The sequence below is a fragment of the Chiloscyllium plagiosum genome, unplaced genomic scaffold (assembly GCF_037043375.1).
Source record: "Chiloscyllium plagiosum isolate Xiang-an unplaced genomic scaffold, Cpla_swu_hap1 HiC_scaffold_30, whole genome shotgun sequence".
NCBI lineage: Eukaryota > Metazoa > Chordata > Chondrichthyes > Orectolobiformes > Hemiscylliidae > Chiloscyllium > Chiloscyllium plagiosum.
The window spans coordinates 31,370,509-31,386,657 of NW_028270168.1; the positions used below are offsets into that span (position 1 = coordinate 31,370,509).

A 16,149-nucleotide genomic window follows, 5' to 3' on the forward strand; every position below is an offset into this window, starting at 1 on the left:
CTTAAACAACACGCTGCAGCTAACTGTCAGTTATTAGTAACAGATGCATTTTGCACAACAACATTCATGACAACAGAGTCCTCTTGCCAACTAATGAGTAGCCTAATTCTATATAGCATAAATGCTTTTCTTTTACTCTGGTAACTCCTGAGAGATGAGGGCCTCGACAAAACGTGCCCTTTTTAGCAATACATGTTTCATATAAACAAATATTAGCTGGAATATAACAACTATCTTAGAAAACAGATGCAACTTTAAGATAACATACTTTAAAATATAGTTAACCTTTAGGTTAAACAGAAGTGTAGCCCATTAGTCTTATATTACTAATATAATAGAGAAACAAATTGTGAAAAGGGAAAGGAATGCAGGAATAGGCCTATCAAGTCAAGACTTGAGGCAGCACCTCAATTCATTTCCCTGTTCAATTTGAAGGTGGCAATCTGTAACAAAACAGCATAATAGTGAGGTTTCCTTATCACTTAAACCTTAGGTGTCATGCAGTTTATTCTAAGAAGTGGATGACAATGTTGATGAAGTTAAGTAACTTTCAAAACTGTGTCAGGACTTTGCAATTAATTTCACTGCTTCCTAGCTGAGCTCATGATCATATACTTCATCAGCGAAGACTGCGGTCTAATACTCAATATGCAAGTTTAGCTTCTCAGCTCATCAGTGTACAGTACAGAAATAAAATGTGCTGAGAAAACAGACAATTCTCTAAAGATTACCACCAATAAGGCCAGATAAATTTACGAGTCACCCAGTTTTGGATATTTTTAAATCAACCTGTCCAAGATCTTATGTTGCACCTTTGATATAGATAAGACTTGAATCCAGGTCATCTGACCCAGAGGTAAGGGTATTACAAGTGCCCCATAGTCATCAAGTTTTATGAGCAGCAATTTGAGGAGTAAAAAGCAGGCTATGCACTTGGCACACACCAGCATTTTTTCACTATTTAAGCTTTGGTTTCTGGTGAAAGGCTGTCATTGAATCTTTGTCCATACAGCAAATGGGTTGCCCAGCTCTGACTGCACTTGAAATATTAACTCTTTCTCTCTACAGATGCTGTTTCACTTGCTGTGTTTCTCCAGCACCCTGCTTTTTGTACAATTTAAATTGTACAAAAAGCAGTCAAGTCCTGCTGAAATTTATATATTTTTTGTAACCACTACAAATTTACAGTTCTGTGTTGTCATTCATCAAAAAATGGCTCCCAGTTATGTTTTAATTACCATTCATTCCCAGGTTCACATCTTACTGCGGCAGATGGCGGAATTTGAATTCAATAAATATCTGGAATTAAGAATCTAATGATGACCATGAATCCATTGTCAATTGTTGGAAAAACCCATCTGGTTCATGAATGTCTTTTAGGGAAGGAAACTGCCATTCTGGTCTGGCCTACATGTGACTCCAGCCCATAGCAACGTAGTTGACTCTTAACTGCCTTCAGGGCAATTAGGGATGGGCAATAAATGCTGCCAAGTTGGTGACACACTCATCCAGTAAATAAAGAAAGAAAAATATCGAATTAAGCCTATTCAGGTTAAAGCAAAAGGGATTTGCATTGGAAAACTTAGCATGGTCCACCTCTTGAGACATGGGTCAGCTTCAGTGCTTTGTTCTATTGTCTTGCAGGCTAGTAATTTCCTATTCTAGACGGCTATGACTGAACTGATGGAAAAACTGCTGAGCAGAAACAGACTATTGTCTTCGATGAAAAAGCAAAACAATTTTCAATTCCAAACAGAACTGAATCTTGTACTTCGACACATCTGTTTGCGTATCTTTGCCTGACCCTCTTTCTCAGTTTACATTAGAATTCCAAATTATCTATTTAGATTAATCCAACACAGTAAAGGATCTTACCCATCGATCGTTTTATGTTTTACCAAGTTAGTCATTCAAAACTAATAAAAGTTATCGGGTTAGGATTAAAAAAACAGCAATCTAAAATTTACATAAATAGATTTAAACATTTTAACTATTAGAACACTTAAAATGAGATTAAGGCACTTAATTTGATGTGATCATTCTATTTTTTTAATAATTCAAGATCTGCTTATTTCTTTCTTACTTCTTCGAAGCGGGCTCGGATAATTGTGATCCAGTGTTTGACTGTGGTCACACAGTCTGGGTGGCACACCGCAAGAATGGCTTCTCCCATTCCAGCTGCTTTATTTACATCCACACGCTTCTCTTCCACTTTCTTCATAAATTCCTGAAAATATAAAACCTACAAGTTAACAACAGCACAATCCTAGTTTCCTTGACAGAAGGACACATATTCAAGAAAAAAATCTGGAAGTCATAATTTAACATAAGACAGTTCATTTGACACAAGTTATCACTTAAACACGATGTTGCAACTAAAATATATTTGAAAAATTTTTGCGCACAGGAAGTGTCCTGCTACAAATGGTATTATACATATGCCATTTCAAATTTTTAAATACAAAAAATATAAAAGATAAATAGCTTTCAAACATGTCATCAGTCCTTTGCTTTCCTAAGTAAATCAGGCCTTTAATACAGCATATTTATCATGACCCATATAGAAGTCATTAAGAATAGCACACTGTGTTTAAGTAAATTTTTGTTTCTCACCAATCATACAAAGTGGTTTCTTAAAAGGTATCTAAAAACTAGGCTGTTAAACCTTAATTTCCAAGAACATTCCAGGACACTACTTTAATAGGTATAAATTCAAAGGATTTTCAGTTAATTTCTCAAATATTGAGACAATAACATACAGCTTTTATGCTGTGCCTTTCAAAAATAATAATTTGAAATTAACTATGCTAATTTGTATCTGATTTTATTTCTGCAAGTATGCATGAATTAAAACCTCATTCTTCCATTTTAAAAGCCAAACTTAGATAGAAATATTCACATTTAATTTGAAATTTGGATTAACCTTCAGTCCACTTCCATCAAAATACTGAAAACGTTTATACAGAGAATCTTACTTCACTATTCAAGTGGACAACTGACCTTGTGTAAATCGATTAAAGACTGCAAAGACTCCACATCATCGGGTAGAACGCCTCGGAATCGAAGTGACTGCTCTGCCTCAGAAAGCCATTCCAGGAGAGCATGCACAGCATTGCGGAACTCCTCAGCCTATATCAGAATTAACCAATAATGGGTAACAGTTCAGTTGTTCTGATATTTAAATGAGAACATTAGAATTTCCACAGTAGTTACATCCATCTTTCAAAAAAATTATAGGCAGGTAGATTTAAAAAAAAAATTGTTATTTTCAATTAAGTAGGCATTTCAGATTACTTTGGAATGTTAAGAGAAAGAATTATTATCGACCATTAGCTCTGCACACTGCTTATGACAATGCCACTGAGAAGTAATTGATTTTGATAGAAGTTTCTTGACATATTTGCTTCCTTCCCACTTAAATTCAGAGAAAATCCAAATTATGAATCAAAGTTATTGCCTTCTTAGTGAGAAACTAGGATTGTGGATAAGCAGAAGCATTCATGTGTATAACAGTTGCTAAAAATTAGTGATTGCAGGCACACAATTAAAATGGTTCAGTAAATCTTGCCTTTATCTCAAGTGGGACTAGTAAACAAAGGGGAGGAAAGTAGACTTCAGTGTATAACATCTTGGTCAGAACTCATCTGGAACAACATTCAGTTTTGGCATTGCACCTCAGGATGACAGTCACTAAATGACTTGAGGGCTAAAAGATGCATAGACTTGGTTTGTATTCTCTTGAGCTTAGAAAACTGAGGAGTTGACCTTTTTAAAAGTATGAAATTCAATTAGTCAGATACAGGCATGGAATCGAGCACTGCAATCTTAAACATTAGAGCAAGGTTGGTTGCAAGTAAGCTCAGGAAGGATTTTTCATTCAAAAGGTAATGAAATCTGGAACTCTTTTCCCCAAAAGGCTATAGATGTTGGGTTGATTGAAATTTTCAAGATTAAACTTGATACCTTTTTGTCAGGCATAGGTATCAAACCATATGGAACACAGGTAGGCAAAGGGAGGCAAGATTCAGATCAGCCATTTTGGAACAAACTCAAGGGATTGAATGGCCTCACCCCATTCTATTCTCCTATAACATGCGTGGATGCAAACAGAAAATTTTTAATACTGTGTTATGGGTCAGTTTGGTGGTAACATGCAGATAAAATCAAGTTAGTATGCATTACAGGAAGTGGTATTCCGACTATTGATTTTATGTAATTATACTATAAATCTTCAAATTGATAAACTAAACCAGCGCAAAATTGAGATTGTCAATTAAATACCACAATGTGCTCTCACCTGTTTAAGTGCTTGCTCAAGTCGTGTCTGTTTAGAAACAGACAGTTTGCAGACAGTGTCCCAGCGTATGCTCAGTTCCTGCAACTGGACTTTCACCCAAGTTGTATCATCACGACTGTTCTCAATCAATTCACGAGCTGATCGTTTTAGGACCTGTACACTACCGGTGCGCTTACCAAGTTCTTTTTGGAAAACCTACACAAGAAAGGAATTTTTCAGTGCAGAACATAAGAGTTTAAGAATTCTCAGGTTTTAGTAAGCAGTATGCACAAATAAAAGCAAAATTTTATGGAAATATACAGCCATATAATTAAATCAGTTGGCTGCTAACACTTTGATGAAGTTACACAATTGTGAATGTAACACACTTAACAATAATATTTTACCTTGTGAGCATCCATCAAGTTCATCACAAGATCTAGGTCTCCATGGACAGGCTGATCCTCAGCTAATTGTGGCTCAACTTTGTAGAGCCAATCAACTAGAGCCTGGAGTGCATCAGTAAACTGTCCTGAAAACAGTAGTGCCTCCTCCAGCTTATGCTGCCTAAATAGGACCATAGAATCAACAATCTTTAATATTTAGTAAAACGACATCTTCATTTTTTCAATATTAAGTTGACTCATGCGAAACAACAGAGCGTCTGCCAAACGAAATGGATTTAGCTTATCAGCAACACAATCTTTTTTCTTAAAAACACAGGTTAAGTAAAAATAGATTCAATGTCTGATGCAATGTCACTTGTATATCCGGATTAAGCTTGCAGAAGAATGTCAATAAATATTTCATTTCATTAGAAATGAACTTCAATTAGGCAAATAGAAGTTTATTTTATTTCACAGCATGTACAAGAAAACTAACTGGAATTATAATGTGTAAATTATAGTAACTTGGTCTCTTTCCAAGTAACTAATCATGACTAAAATACATAAATATGTAGTTATAATTTCCTTGGCTAGAAAGTTTTACAATACTAGACAACAATATGCTAAAAATGTATTTATTACCCTTACCTCTCAACAGATTTGCCACAAACAGTGTCCCATTTATCACGCACTTCGCCCAGCAGGTTATCCAGTTTCTGACAGTCATCTGTAAGTGAAGCCTTCTCTTTCATGGAACGGCCCATGCGGATCGTGGTGTCATACACTGGTTGTTTCCCACCCAGGGTTTTTTGGAATTCCTTGTTCAATTTTCAAAAAGAGTAAAATGTTTGAAAAACAAGAGCACAGGCTGTACGTCTCGGTGCAGCACATCAGATCTCAATTTGGCAATCACAGGAGTGATAATTAAGTATCCACATTTTTGAGTTGCTGCCTAAAATCCTTATTTAATTGCCATTGGCACTTTTCAACTCAGTTTACTTGCGATACTCTAGATTTGGTTCCAACGCTTGGAACCAAATGTGCAAGTTTTGTATTTGTGGACACTAAACGCTTGGAAAAATATTAATTTGAAAGCTGCATCTGAGGGAAACATTGACATTGATCAGTTGAAGGCGGCTTTAGTCTTGTTTTAAAATCAAAAATTGCTTTTGTCAATCAGAAATACTATACACATTTCATTGTAGTCGCATCTGTAGTTTAATAAATTTGACCTTTTGTGCGCATTAAGACCTGATCATAATGGCCGCAAGTGTGGAATGAGCTTTGCACTCATTATAAATGAAAATCTTAATTTGTAACAACATTTAAAAATGCCAAATATTTAATTGTTGATCCACCTGAAGAAATATGTAAAATCTTGGAGATCACAAGAAGAAAATTTCAGTTTTCACTCAACTCAGTTCACAATGCACTGAAGGATGCAAAACACTCAAGTAAAGATAATCTAAACATCAGGTTAAGATGGTACAACTCTTCAAACTCTCAAATGAATAGTTAAAGACCAGGCACTGGAATGGGTGCAGAGGAGGTTTACCAGGATGTTGCCTGGTATGGTAGAAAGATCGTATGAGGAAAGGCTGAGGCACTTGGGGTTGTTTTCATTGGAGAAAAGAAGGTTTAGGGGTGACTTGATAGAGGTATACAAGATGATTAGGGGTTTAGATAGGGTTGAATCTTTTTCCACGTATGGAGTCAGCTATTACAAGGGGACATAGCTTTAAATTAAGGGGGGGTAGGTATAGGACAGATGTTAGGGGCAGGTTCTTTACTCAGCGAGTCGTGAGTTCGTGGAATGCCCTGCCAGTAGCAGTGGTGGACTCTCCCTCATTATGGGCATTTAAGCGGGCATTGGATAGGCATATGGAGGATAGTGGGCTAGTGTAGGTTAGGTGGGCTTGGATCGGCGCAACATCGAGGGCCGAAGAGCCTGTACTGCGCTGCATTCTTCTATGTTCTATGTTCTAACTTTATGCACCGACCATTATTTTGCTTACGATTGTAAGAAGGAGAAAACAGTTCGTTTTAAAATAAAAATTGGGGTCATTCTGTACCCATAGGCAAGAGGAATTGGAAATTGGTAGATTATAATTTAGATTAATTGGCTTTTTTATTTCCCCCGGTGAAAATTACTAACACCAAGCTCTTTAAGCATTGGATAGAATTTCCATCATTTTAAACCCTAACAAACTCAGGTCAAATTGCAAAGAAAGAAAAAAAAAAGATCGTTGCCAGTGCATAGTTTGGTGGCTATAATCACTTAGTTAGTAGAAAATTCTTCAGATGATTTTGAAACTGAAAAGAAAAATTCAATTTAGATATCTATATCGAACAACCATGGACACAATATTTATACATCCAGACTTTTGAACGGTGTTTTTTTTCACAAAAAAAATTCCTTTCCCACTTTGACTAGCCCATAGTTATTATTTGAATGACTAAGCATCAAGTCCTTCTTATTGGTTGTATTCGACTTCCTGCACTAGGTGATGGCACCAAATAATGACACACCAAAATGGCCTTGAATCCAGCTAAATTAGATGTCAAACAGGATAGTATGGAGGTTGTTACTACTGGCATCAGAATTCCTCAGAAGGTTATTCAAAAAAAAGTCACCATGCTCAACTGAGGATAGGGAAAGGGAACATTTGTGAGGAAAAATAAAACAATGGAAGTTGTATTTTGAACTTTAGAGAATCAGAATTTAGCAGATTTCTTACCTTGTGCTTTGACAGCTGCAATTTTATTTTATCTGGATCATTGGAAATTTCAAGATCAGTATCCAAATTGTTTTCTGCCTCCTCTAGCCAGTCAATCAACTTTTTCCAGGCTTCAAAGAACTTAAGATAGAAAAATACAATACTTAGAATTAAATTCAATTGGCTCAGAAACAAAACATTTATTTTAGTTAGGAAACTGCAGCAGAACCCATCGGTCTTGTATCAAACTATTTGTACCACTGAAAGTTCACAAAATACAAGGTGGATTGGTGTAATGTAAATTTAAAATTTCAAAAGCTAAAAAGGTTCTATTAAAAAAAAAGACAAAATTAACTTGAGAAAAATATCCAACTTTTGCACTTTAGATGCTCTTCAGTCAGTTTCACTTCCAGGCATAATTCAAATTAAATAAAGAAATAAAAACTTTTCAAGAGACTGATCACTATTCATGATTAGTGCACATCAGGAATTGAAAAGGACATTAATATTCAAAGTATTAGTGCCAACAAAAATAATTTCAAAAGTCTGTGTTTAATCAAAGGTATATAAACCAGTGAATAGGACCTTTACAAATGTAAGCCAAGTTAACCTAGGAAAGGTAAGAAATCTTTCTGTAATCCAAGTATTGCAAAGATATTTCTAAAGCAGTAAATTATTATTACTACTGACAGGACTGTTAGAGGGTTCTTGATAGAAATATTCTCCTCCCTGCCAGATACAGGAAGACTCTATTGGCAAGGTTTATATTCTATAATAGCACAGGTAGTAAATTAATTTTTATTGCAATCATTAAAGAGCAGCATCTTATTATTGTCATTTGCATTTTTAATATCATTACTTTGAAAGACACAGGTCCATTTATATAGAGCTTTTCATGACAACCAGGTGTTTGGGGGTGGGGGGGAAAAAAAAAGGGTTGAGTGTGTCTGTGGGGGAGTGGGTGCTGTGTGAGACTGAGAGCATAATTGGATATAAGTCTGTGAGAGGATGCATGCGTGTCTGTAGGAGTGTGTGTGTGTCTGAGAGTGTCCTCTCCCACTCTCTCTCTCAGACACTCACAACAATCCCCCCCCGCACCCCCAAGTTTGTGGGGTGAATTTGTGCTTGCAGAATTACATTTTACTTCGCTCAAAAACTGCACGAATCTATGTAAAATTCTGTAAATTCATTTTTTTAGATTAGAATCAGTATAAACATTGCGGCACAGACAGTATCACACAGTGCAGCTTACACCTTCAATACATTATCTGGGCTGACAGATGCCAATTGTTAAAGTTCACTTGAGAACGTAACTTTTTTAAAAAAAACTTTGCAATTTTCATAAGAAAGAACTGAGAACAACATGGTCATTCTAACAGATGAGAGACTTAACAAACAATCCAGGTCTTTTTAAATACTTACTTTCATTTACATCACACTGTAAACTTTTGTTATAATCTCTGTGTCTTACAATCTTATACTCCACAACCACCTGATGAAGGAGCAACACTCAAAGCTAGTGCTTCCAATTAAATCTGTTGGGACTATAACCTGGTGTTGTATGATTTTTAACTTTGCACACCCCAGTTCAACATCAGCATCTCGAAGTCTTGGTTAATGTGGTAGCTTCTAAGGAATATTCAAAAGGTGAAGGAGACGTGGTCAGGTTTCAGGAGGGATTGCATTGTTTAACGCAGTTGGTAGTTAAAGAATGGCCTCCAGCTGTGGAGTAATTGAAATTGGGATGCCCAAGAAGTCAAAATTGAATGAGTGCAGAGATCTCAAGAGAGTCATGGGATTGGAGGAAATTATAGAAATGAGGGACAAGGACATGGAGAGATTTACGAAGAGGAATTGGAATTTTAAAAGGAGGCATTTCTCAATTGGAAGCCAGCGTAGATCAACAAGCACTAGATGACTGACAAGCAGAACTTGAAAACAAAAATTAATGCATTGGATATATGTAGGCCAGACCAGTTAAATACAGTAATTTCCCACTCTGAAACAACATTAGCAAACAAGATGGCTTTTTCCAAAAATTGACAATTCTTTGATGGTCACTATTAGACAATTTATTCCAGACCTTTCCAAAAATTGAATTCAAATTCCACCATCTGCCATGGTATAGTACAACGTAAGTAAGGATAACTAAGGGCAACAGTGTTTTGAATGATATCAAGCTTAGAAATTAGAGTGAGACAAGCTGCCCAAAAATGCACTGGAATAGTCAAGTCTAGAGGTGACAATGCAAACGATTAGGTGTTCAGCAGCAAGTGAGCTGAGGAGGGAAACAGGTGATCTGAGGTGATGGTATAGATAAGTGGTTGCAAACTCATCTTGTAATCAAATGGCACTGAGCTGGTGTCCAGTCTGGTTCAACCTCAGATAGTTGCCAGGGAAGGGAGTAGAGTTAGTGGAACTTGTGGCAACAACTGAAGACTTTGGTATGCCAAACATTCAAATGGATGAAATCTTTGCTCATTCCATACTGGTTGTCACACACCATTTTCAGTGAGCTATACTCGCTCCCAGTCTAATAACACCTCAATGTTAAAGTTCTTACTGTTCTTCAATCTTTCCCCACCTTTGACCTGCAATTTTTGGGAGACCTCTGCACTGACCCAATTTCAATTTAGATACAAGTTAAAAGTGGAGGAGTTGAGAGAGGAGGTAGTGAGGTACAGTTGAATGTTGTTAGCATACATGTGACAGAAATGGTAGGTTTGCTGATAATGCTAAGGGGAAGCTTGCATACCCAGCAGGGGATCAAAATAGATCTTTGGCAGACATCGTTAGCAGTGTAGGAGTAAGAAGTGAAGACACTAAGTGACACTTGGGCCACAATGAGATACTTAAGAATAGAAATAGGTAAGTGCAGACTCACTTAGTTGGATGACAGTGGAAAGGAGCAGTAAGAGGAATGTGAGCAAGACCAACATCAGAAGCTACTGACATGTCAACTAGGACATGGATGGATATCTTACCTTTGTCACTGTCATGAAGGATAACAAATATTACTTCGTTAAGAGCTGTTTCAGTGTTGCAGTGAGGTGGAAATCAGATGAGAGGGATTCAAATATAAAGTTTTGGGAAAGATGCAGGAGGTGATAACATATTTCAACATACCAACAAGTCTACACAAAGGAGTGTTTTTAGAAAACAGGTCAGGGAAAATACAGGAACATATTCATTTTGATTCTGCATACCTGCTTTGCACGTTTTCTGGCTTCATCAAGTGCTCTTCCTCTCTCAACAGAACGCTGTACCACTTTCTCCCACCGTGATTGCATACTAAAGAGCAAGTTTTTAATCAAAACCACATCCTGTTTCTGGCTGAGAAACTTTAACTGATTTCCAGTTTTATCCAGGTCAATAATTTGGTCACGATGAGAATTAACTTCATTAGCAAATATCTGGAAAATAGTAATAAGTATTAGCTAAACATATTTGCATCTTTGTCTTTGTTTTACACTCTGAGGACTTATTATTAAATGGAAAGAAAGCATGCTGCAAGTGGTCAAAGTGCTGCTTTGTAGCCAGCCCTTACACAGTATCGTTTTGTCACCTGCTGGTTAACTTCCTCTTATTTACCTTTTCTTCATGTGGAAAAACCCACAACAGCACAGCAGAGCCTGTGGAGTACAAGGAGACAAGCCCCTTTCCTGGGGGTACACTGGGGAGCACAACAGCTCTTCTGCTAATAAAAGCAGATGCTAGAAATTAGAAATAAACCATTGTGGAAAAACTCAGCAGGTTTTGTTGCACCTGTGCTGCAAGACACAGACTGAATGTTTCAAGTCCAATATGACTCTTCAAGGACTCTCCATGGACTCAACATGATAACTTTGTTTCTCTCACCACAGATGCTTCATAGACCTGCTGAGTTTCTCCAATTCTGCTTTTATTTCCCTCAGCATTTCTCATGTTGTGGCATTATATGACTCCTAATATTTTCAAAGTCACATTTTTGACTGTAGTAAAAACATTTAAATGTATTTGCAACTTGACTAAGAATTTTGTTAAACAGATTGTAACATTAAATTCAGCTCTTTATAATCATTCCATTATTTATGAATTCCTGTTTAAAGCACAACTCAATTAATGTACCTTCTGAAACCAAGTGCAAAGAAAATGTGGAAAATGCTTTAGTGTATGGATTTGTTTTAAAAGATCCTGAGGTGTGGTAGCTGTCAATGCACACTCTGTTCTGAATTGCTACAGTCCTTCTATCTCTGGTATTGATCAGTCTCCCAGTCCCTGCCCTGTGTATGATCAGTCACTCCATCCCCATTCTGACTATTGAGTAGTTATCTTATACAGCATATTGATCAGTTGTCCTGTCTCCCAAAGAGACAAGTTGACTTGTCCTGCATACAGCACAGTCATATCAATTCAGTTATCGAGTCCCAGTCCCTGAGCCAAGTATTTAGCAGTAGCTGTATTTTTGTCCTGACAATCAAGCAGTCTCCCTGCTCCTTCCCAAGTCTTTTGCAGTGGCCTATCCCACGTATTGAACATTTACCCTGTCACTGGTCACCTAGAGTCTGACACACATATTGAGCTGTCGCTCAATCCCAAAATATCGAGCAATCACCTTATCCCCAGTCCCAGGCACTGAACAGACTCCTAGTTCCTCAGCTCCATACTGAAGCAGTCACTTGATTCTCATTTGAAGTGAAATGAAGCCGCCTCATGATTCTTTGGCCCCTGGATTGAGACAATACCACTTCTTAACAATCCTCACCCCATAACATGAGACTATCTGCCAACATTAGCTCCTCTAAACCAAGAATAATCCAGAACCTCCAATACCTTGTGTTCGTCTATTTGGAAAAGTACTGTATCAACGATAAGACTAGGAGGAGCTACGATGTTTAGACTTTGCTCTGCTTGAGTAAGCCAGTTAATGAAATCTTGCAAGGAATTCTGAAAGTCTGTTGCAAGACTGAGGACATCTTCTAGCTTGGTCTGAAAATAAAAACAAAAAAGTCATACAATTATTACTGTAGGAATTGAGGACTGCAGATGTTGGAGATCAGAGTCGAGAGTGTGGTGCTGGAAAAGCACAGGTCAGGCAGCATCTGAGGAACAGGAGAATCGATATTTCTGGTAAAAGCCCTTCATCAGGAATGAAACTTGTGGGCAGGTGGGCTGAGAGATAAATGGGAGGGGGTGGGGCTAGAGGGAAGGTATCTGGGATTGCAATAGATAGAGAAAAGTGAGGGAGAAGGTGATAGGTTGGAGGGGGGAGGGGATAGATAGGAAAAGATTCTCCTGCTCCTCGGCTGAATGCTGTGCTTTTCCAACACCACACCCTCGATATTATTATTATAGCATAGATGATGACTATTTCATTCATTAATATATGCTACTTCTCCATGGAGCTACTCACTGTTTCCCACCGCACCCACAACTTCTTTACTTGTAATCTTGTAACTCTCTTCTCTTCAAACAATTATTTATGTCAATAAAAGTCCAAGATTGCTGGAGAGAAACATTAAGAACGGACACTACAGTCCTTTTTAAAAGTCACCATCTTCCTACTCGTAATAATATTCCTATCCTCTCACTGTTGGCTTTTCTGACACTATTGGCACTCCTACCTTCTTTTCCTCTATCTTGGTGCTCATCAGTTGCCACTTCTGTTCTAATAATGTGACACACTGTTCGACATTAGATCCTGTAACATCATCGCGAGCACTCAGCAACAGCCGGCCTTTCTCTAGCAAGTTCTTGTATGTCTCCTCATTAGTATAGAATTCCTGGTAGAGTTCCTAAAAAATAAAACAAAGTAATTTTTACAGTTAATCCTAGTGATTCATTGCCACCTATAATGTTACTTGTCAGTATTCAAGAAATCAAATTTCCTATCACACAACCTAATCCTTTTTAGTTACAATGATCTGCTCATTGTCTGTAAACAAAAGATCTCTACAATTATTATTATTTTGTTTCATGTTATTTAGAGCAGGATATGCTGGCAAACCAGTATTAGATGCCTTTCATGAAAGAGCTTATGTTATAGTCTATGAAGTTTAAATATACAGAATAGCTATTTGATATCTTGCATTTTGTTTCCCATAAAACAGTCAAGGGATTGAGAGAGATTAGGAAGTAACATCAATATATCTGTTAAATACATAATTTGAGTGAAAGTATACAGTCATTTCTTACAATGACATTATTTCATTAATACTGTACATCAGAATGCCAGTCCAAAATCAAATGATGCATCAATATGACTGGTTCAAGTTTACATTCACATTCTTTTATTTATTTGGTATGATGCAGTTTTTTTTAAAAAGTTTATTTTCAATCCACTCTTGGGATGTGGATGTCACTGGCTGGCTAGCATTTAATGCCTGTCCCTAGCCACCTTTGAGAAAATGGTGACAAATGGCCTTCTTAAATTATTGCAGTCTGTGTGCCATAGGCACACCCACAATGGTGTCAGGGAAGGAATTGCAGAATTTAAACCCAATAAAGGTGTAGTACCATTGTGTCTTGAAGGAGGGGAGTAATTCAATGCAATTTGTAGAACAGTAGTAAGCACACTTTGTCCCAAGGTGATGGTATGATGGGGGAAATGATAAAATTGAGTGCACAACTCTACAGCATGTTATAAATATTTACAGAGAGAGACTGGTAAATATTTTCTCAAGAAGTCTTGGTAATTGAGAGGAAGAAAACTGGAAACAGAAGGAACAAATACATTAAAGAAAGATACATGGATTGTTCGATTTGTTTGGGCAAGTCCCCTCATTAACACTAGTTGAAGCACCTTTGTGCATCATGTCGTCATATGAGGTTTAGTTTTTAACTATTTTGAGTCTGAATTCTTGAACTGATGACTAGGACTTAAACTGCCATTTTCAGTGGGGATATCTGAGGTGTCTGCTTTAAAAGTATCAGGCTACGGCCAATTGAACTTTACCCCTTGCACAGTTATCGACTTTCGTAACAAATTTTCATCGACAGTCTTTGAATTAGGCTGAATTAGAGTGGTGCTGGAAAAGCACAGCAGTTCAGGCAGCATCCGAGGAGTAGATGCTGCCTGAACTGCTGTGCTTTTCCAGCACCACTCTAATCCAGAATCTGGTTTCCAGCATCTGCAGTCATTGTTTTTACCCTTTGTCTAGGCTGGGTCTGGCACTGTGAACTTGTGATTCAATTTCCTTCGTGGCATTTTACCAAGTTTCCTCCCCCAATTTCTGTCTGTATTGAGCTATTCTTCCCATCATAAAAGGAGGCTTCCAGGAAATATACTGAATAGTCAGATGGACCAGCTTCCCCACATTTGCTGAAGCCATCTGAGTTTATCTCATCACCATTTATCTTGAGCCCACTATTATTCTGTCTCTAAATTGTTAGAATACTTGTTAAATACTTAGTATTAGATGAAAATAATTTTTCTCCAAATATTACTAGGACAATTGAAGCTCATGTCTACAGTCCCCACCATAAACTTAGATCCATTGCCATCCCTCATCTTGCCAACTGTTTGTAGGCTGGATTAGAAGGTTTGAAACTCATGTTATATTTGATCCAAAATGAGCTTTCAATCAAATCTGGGACATGGCTAGAACTGCCAACTCAGTCTCTGGCTCACTTATTTGTTGTTTAAACTCTCATCAATGCCTTTGCTACCTCTGGACTTGCATATTCTAAAAAGCTCTTGGCCTGTCTCCCATATTCTACCATCTGCAAACTTGAGTTCATCTGAAACTGAGTTACCTTTCTTCAAACTGGCACTAAATCCTATTCATTCATCACCCTGTGCTTGCTGACCTACAGAGCCCCTGGGCGGCACGGTGGCACAGTGGTTAGCACTGCTGCCTCACAGCGCCAGAGACCCGGGTTCAATTCCCGCCTCAGGCGACTGACTGTGTGGAGTTTGCACGTTCTCCCCGTGTCTGCGTGGGTTTCCTCCGGGTGCTCCGGTTTCCTCCCACAGTCCAAAGATGTGCAGAGTCAGGTGAATTGGCCATACTAAATTGCCCGTAGTGTTAGGTAAGGGGTAAATGTAGGGGTATGGGTGGGTTTCGCTTCGGCGGATCGGTGTGGACTTGTTGGGCCGAAGGGCCTGTTTCCACACTGTAATCTAATCTAATCTAATCTAATCTAATCCAGCTCCTTATTTTCAAATTTCTCTGTAACATCACCAGAAACTTAACCCTGCTGAGATGTGGACATTCATTCAAATTCCTGCCTTCTGAGCATCACTGGTAGCTGTGCCTTCAACTGCCTGGGTCTCAAGCTCTGATACTGCTTCTTTAAACCCAGATTGTAACTATTTTTTTGCTTTTTGATGAAGCTATTAAAAGAAATTTGTTTTGCAAATCCTGTGCTTTTGAAGGAGATTACAAATCACTTACCAAGTGGACATTGAGTTGTTCTCTGGCTGTCTCAGGTAAACCTCCAGTGGATTTAGATGCTGCCAGCTGATTTTCAACTCGGCTCAACCACTGCAAGAAATCCTCAATCTCGCTATGAAAACTTTCAGCCTGTCAAAAAAGAAGCATTGTTCAGAAAAACATACCAGCTGTCTCACGAAGTTTGTTAATATCCACTCAGAATATAGAAATCCAATGTCTATGCCAGAAGAATCCATGAGATAAAGTACTATAAATGAATATGAGCTACTCAAATAGATCATAACTTAAATAACTTAGCTTACAAAGCAACCTACAGTTAAAGTACTAAAATTATATCAAAAAGGGTGGGATACTCTTTGTAGGACCAGTGTGGACTTGTTGGGCCTAATAGCCTG

At 37.7% G+C, this 16,149-nt stretch overlaps 1 protein-coding gene across 1 annotated transcript in view; it reads right to left on the reverse strand.

Moving 5' to 3' along the window:
• LOC122563694 (microtubule-actin cross-linking factor 1) overlaps positions 1–16,149 on the reverse strand; it is a 536,485-nt gene that overhangs the window by 42,475 nt on the left and 477,861 nt on the right. The window contains 10 exon segments of the mRNA XM_087976866.1: positions 2,084–2,227; positions 3,001–3,129; positions 4,298–4,492; positions 4,684–4,843; positions 5,311–5,480; positions 7,401–7,520; positions 10,586–10,792; positions 12,192–12,347; positions 12,983–13,153; positions 15,755–15,883. Coding sequence (XP_087832992.1) covers positions 2,084–2,227; positions 3,001–3,129; positions 4,298–4,492; positions 4,684–4,843; positions 5,311–5,480; positions 7,401–7,520; positions 10,586–10,792; positions 12,192–12,347; positions 12,983–13,153; positions 15,755–15,883 — 1,581 coding nt within the window.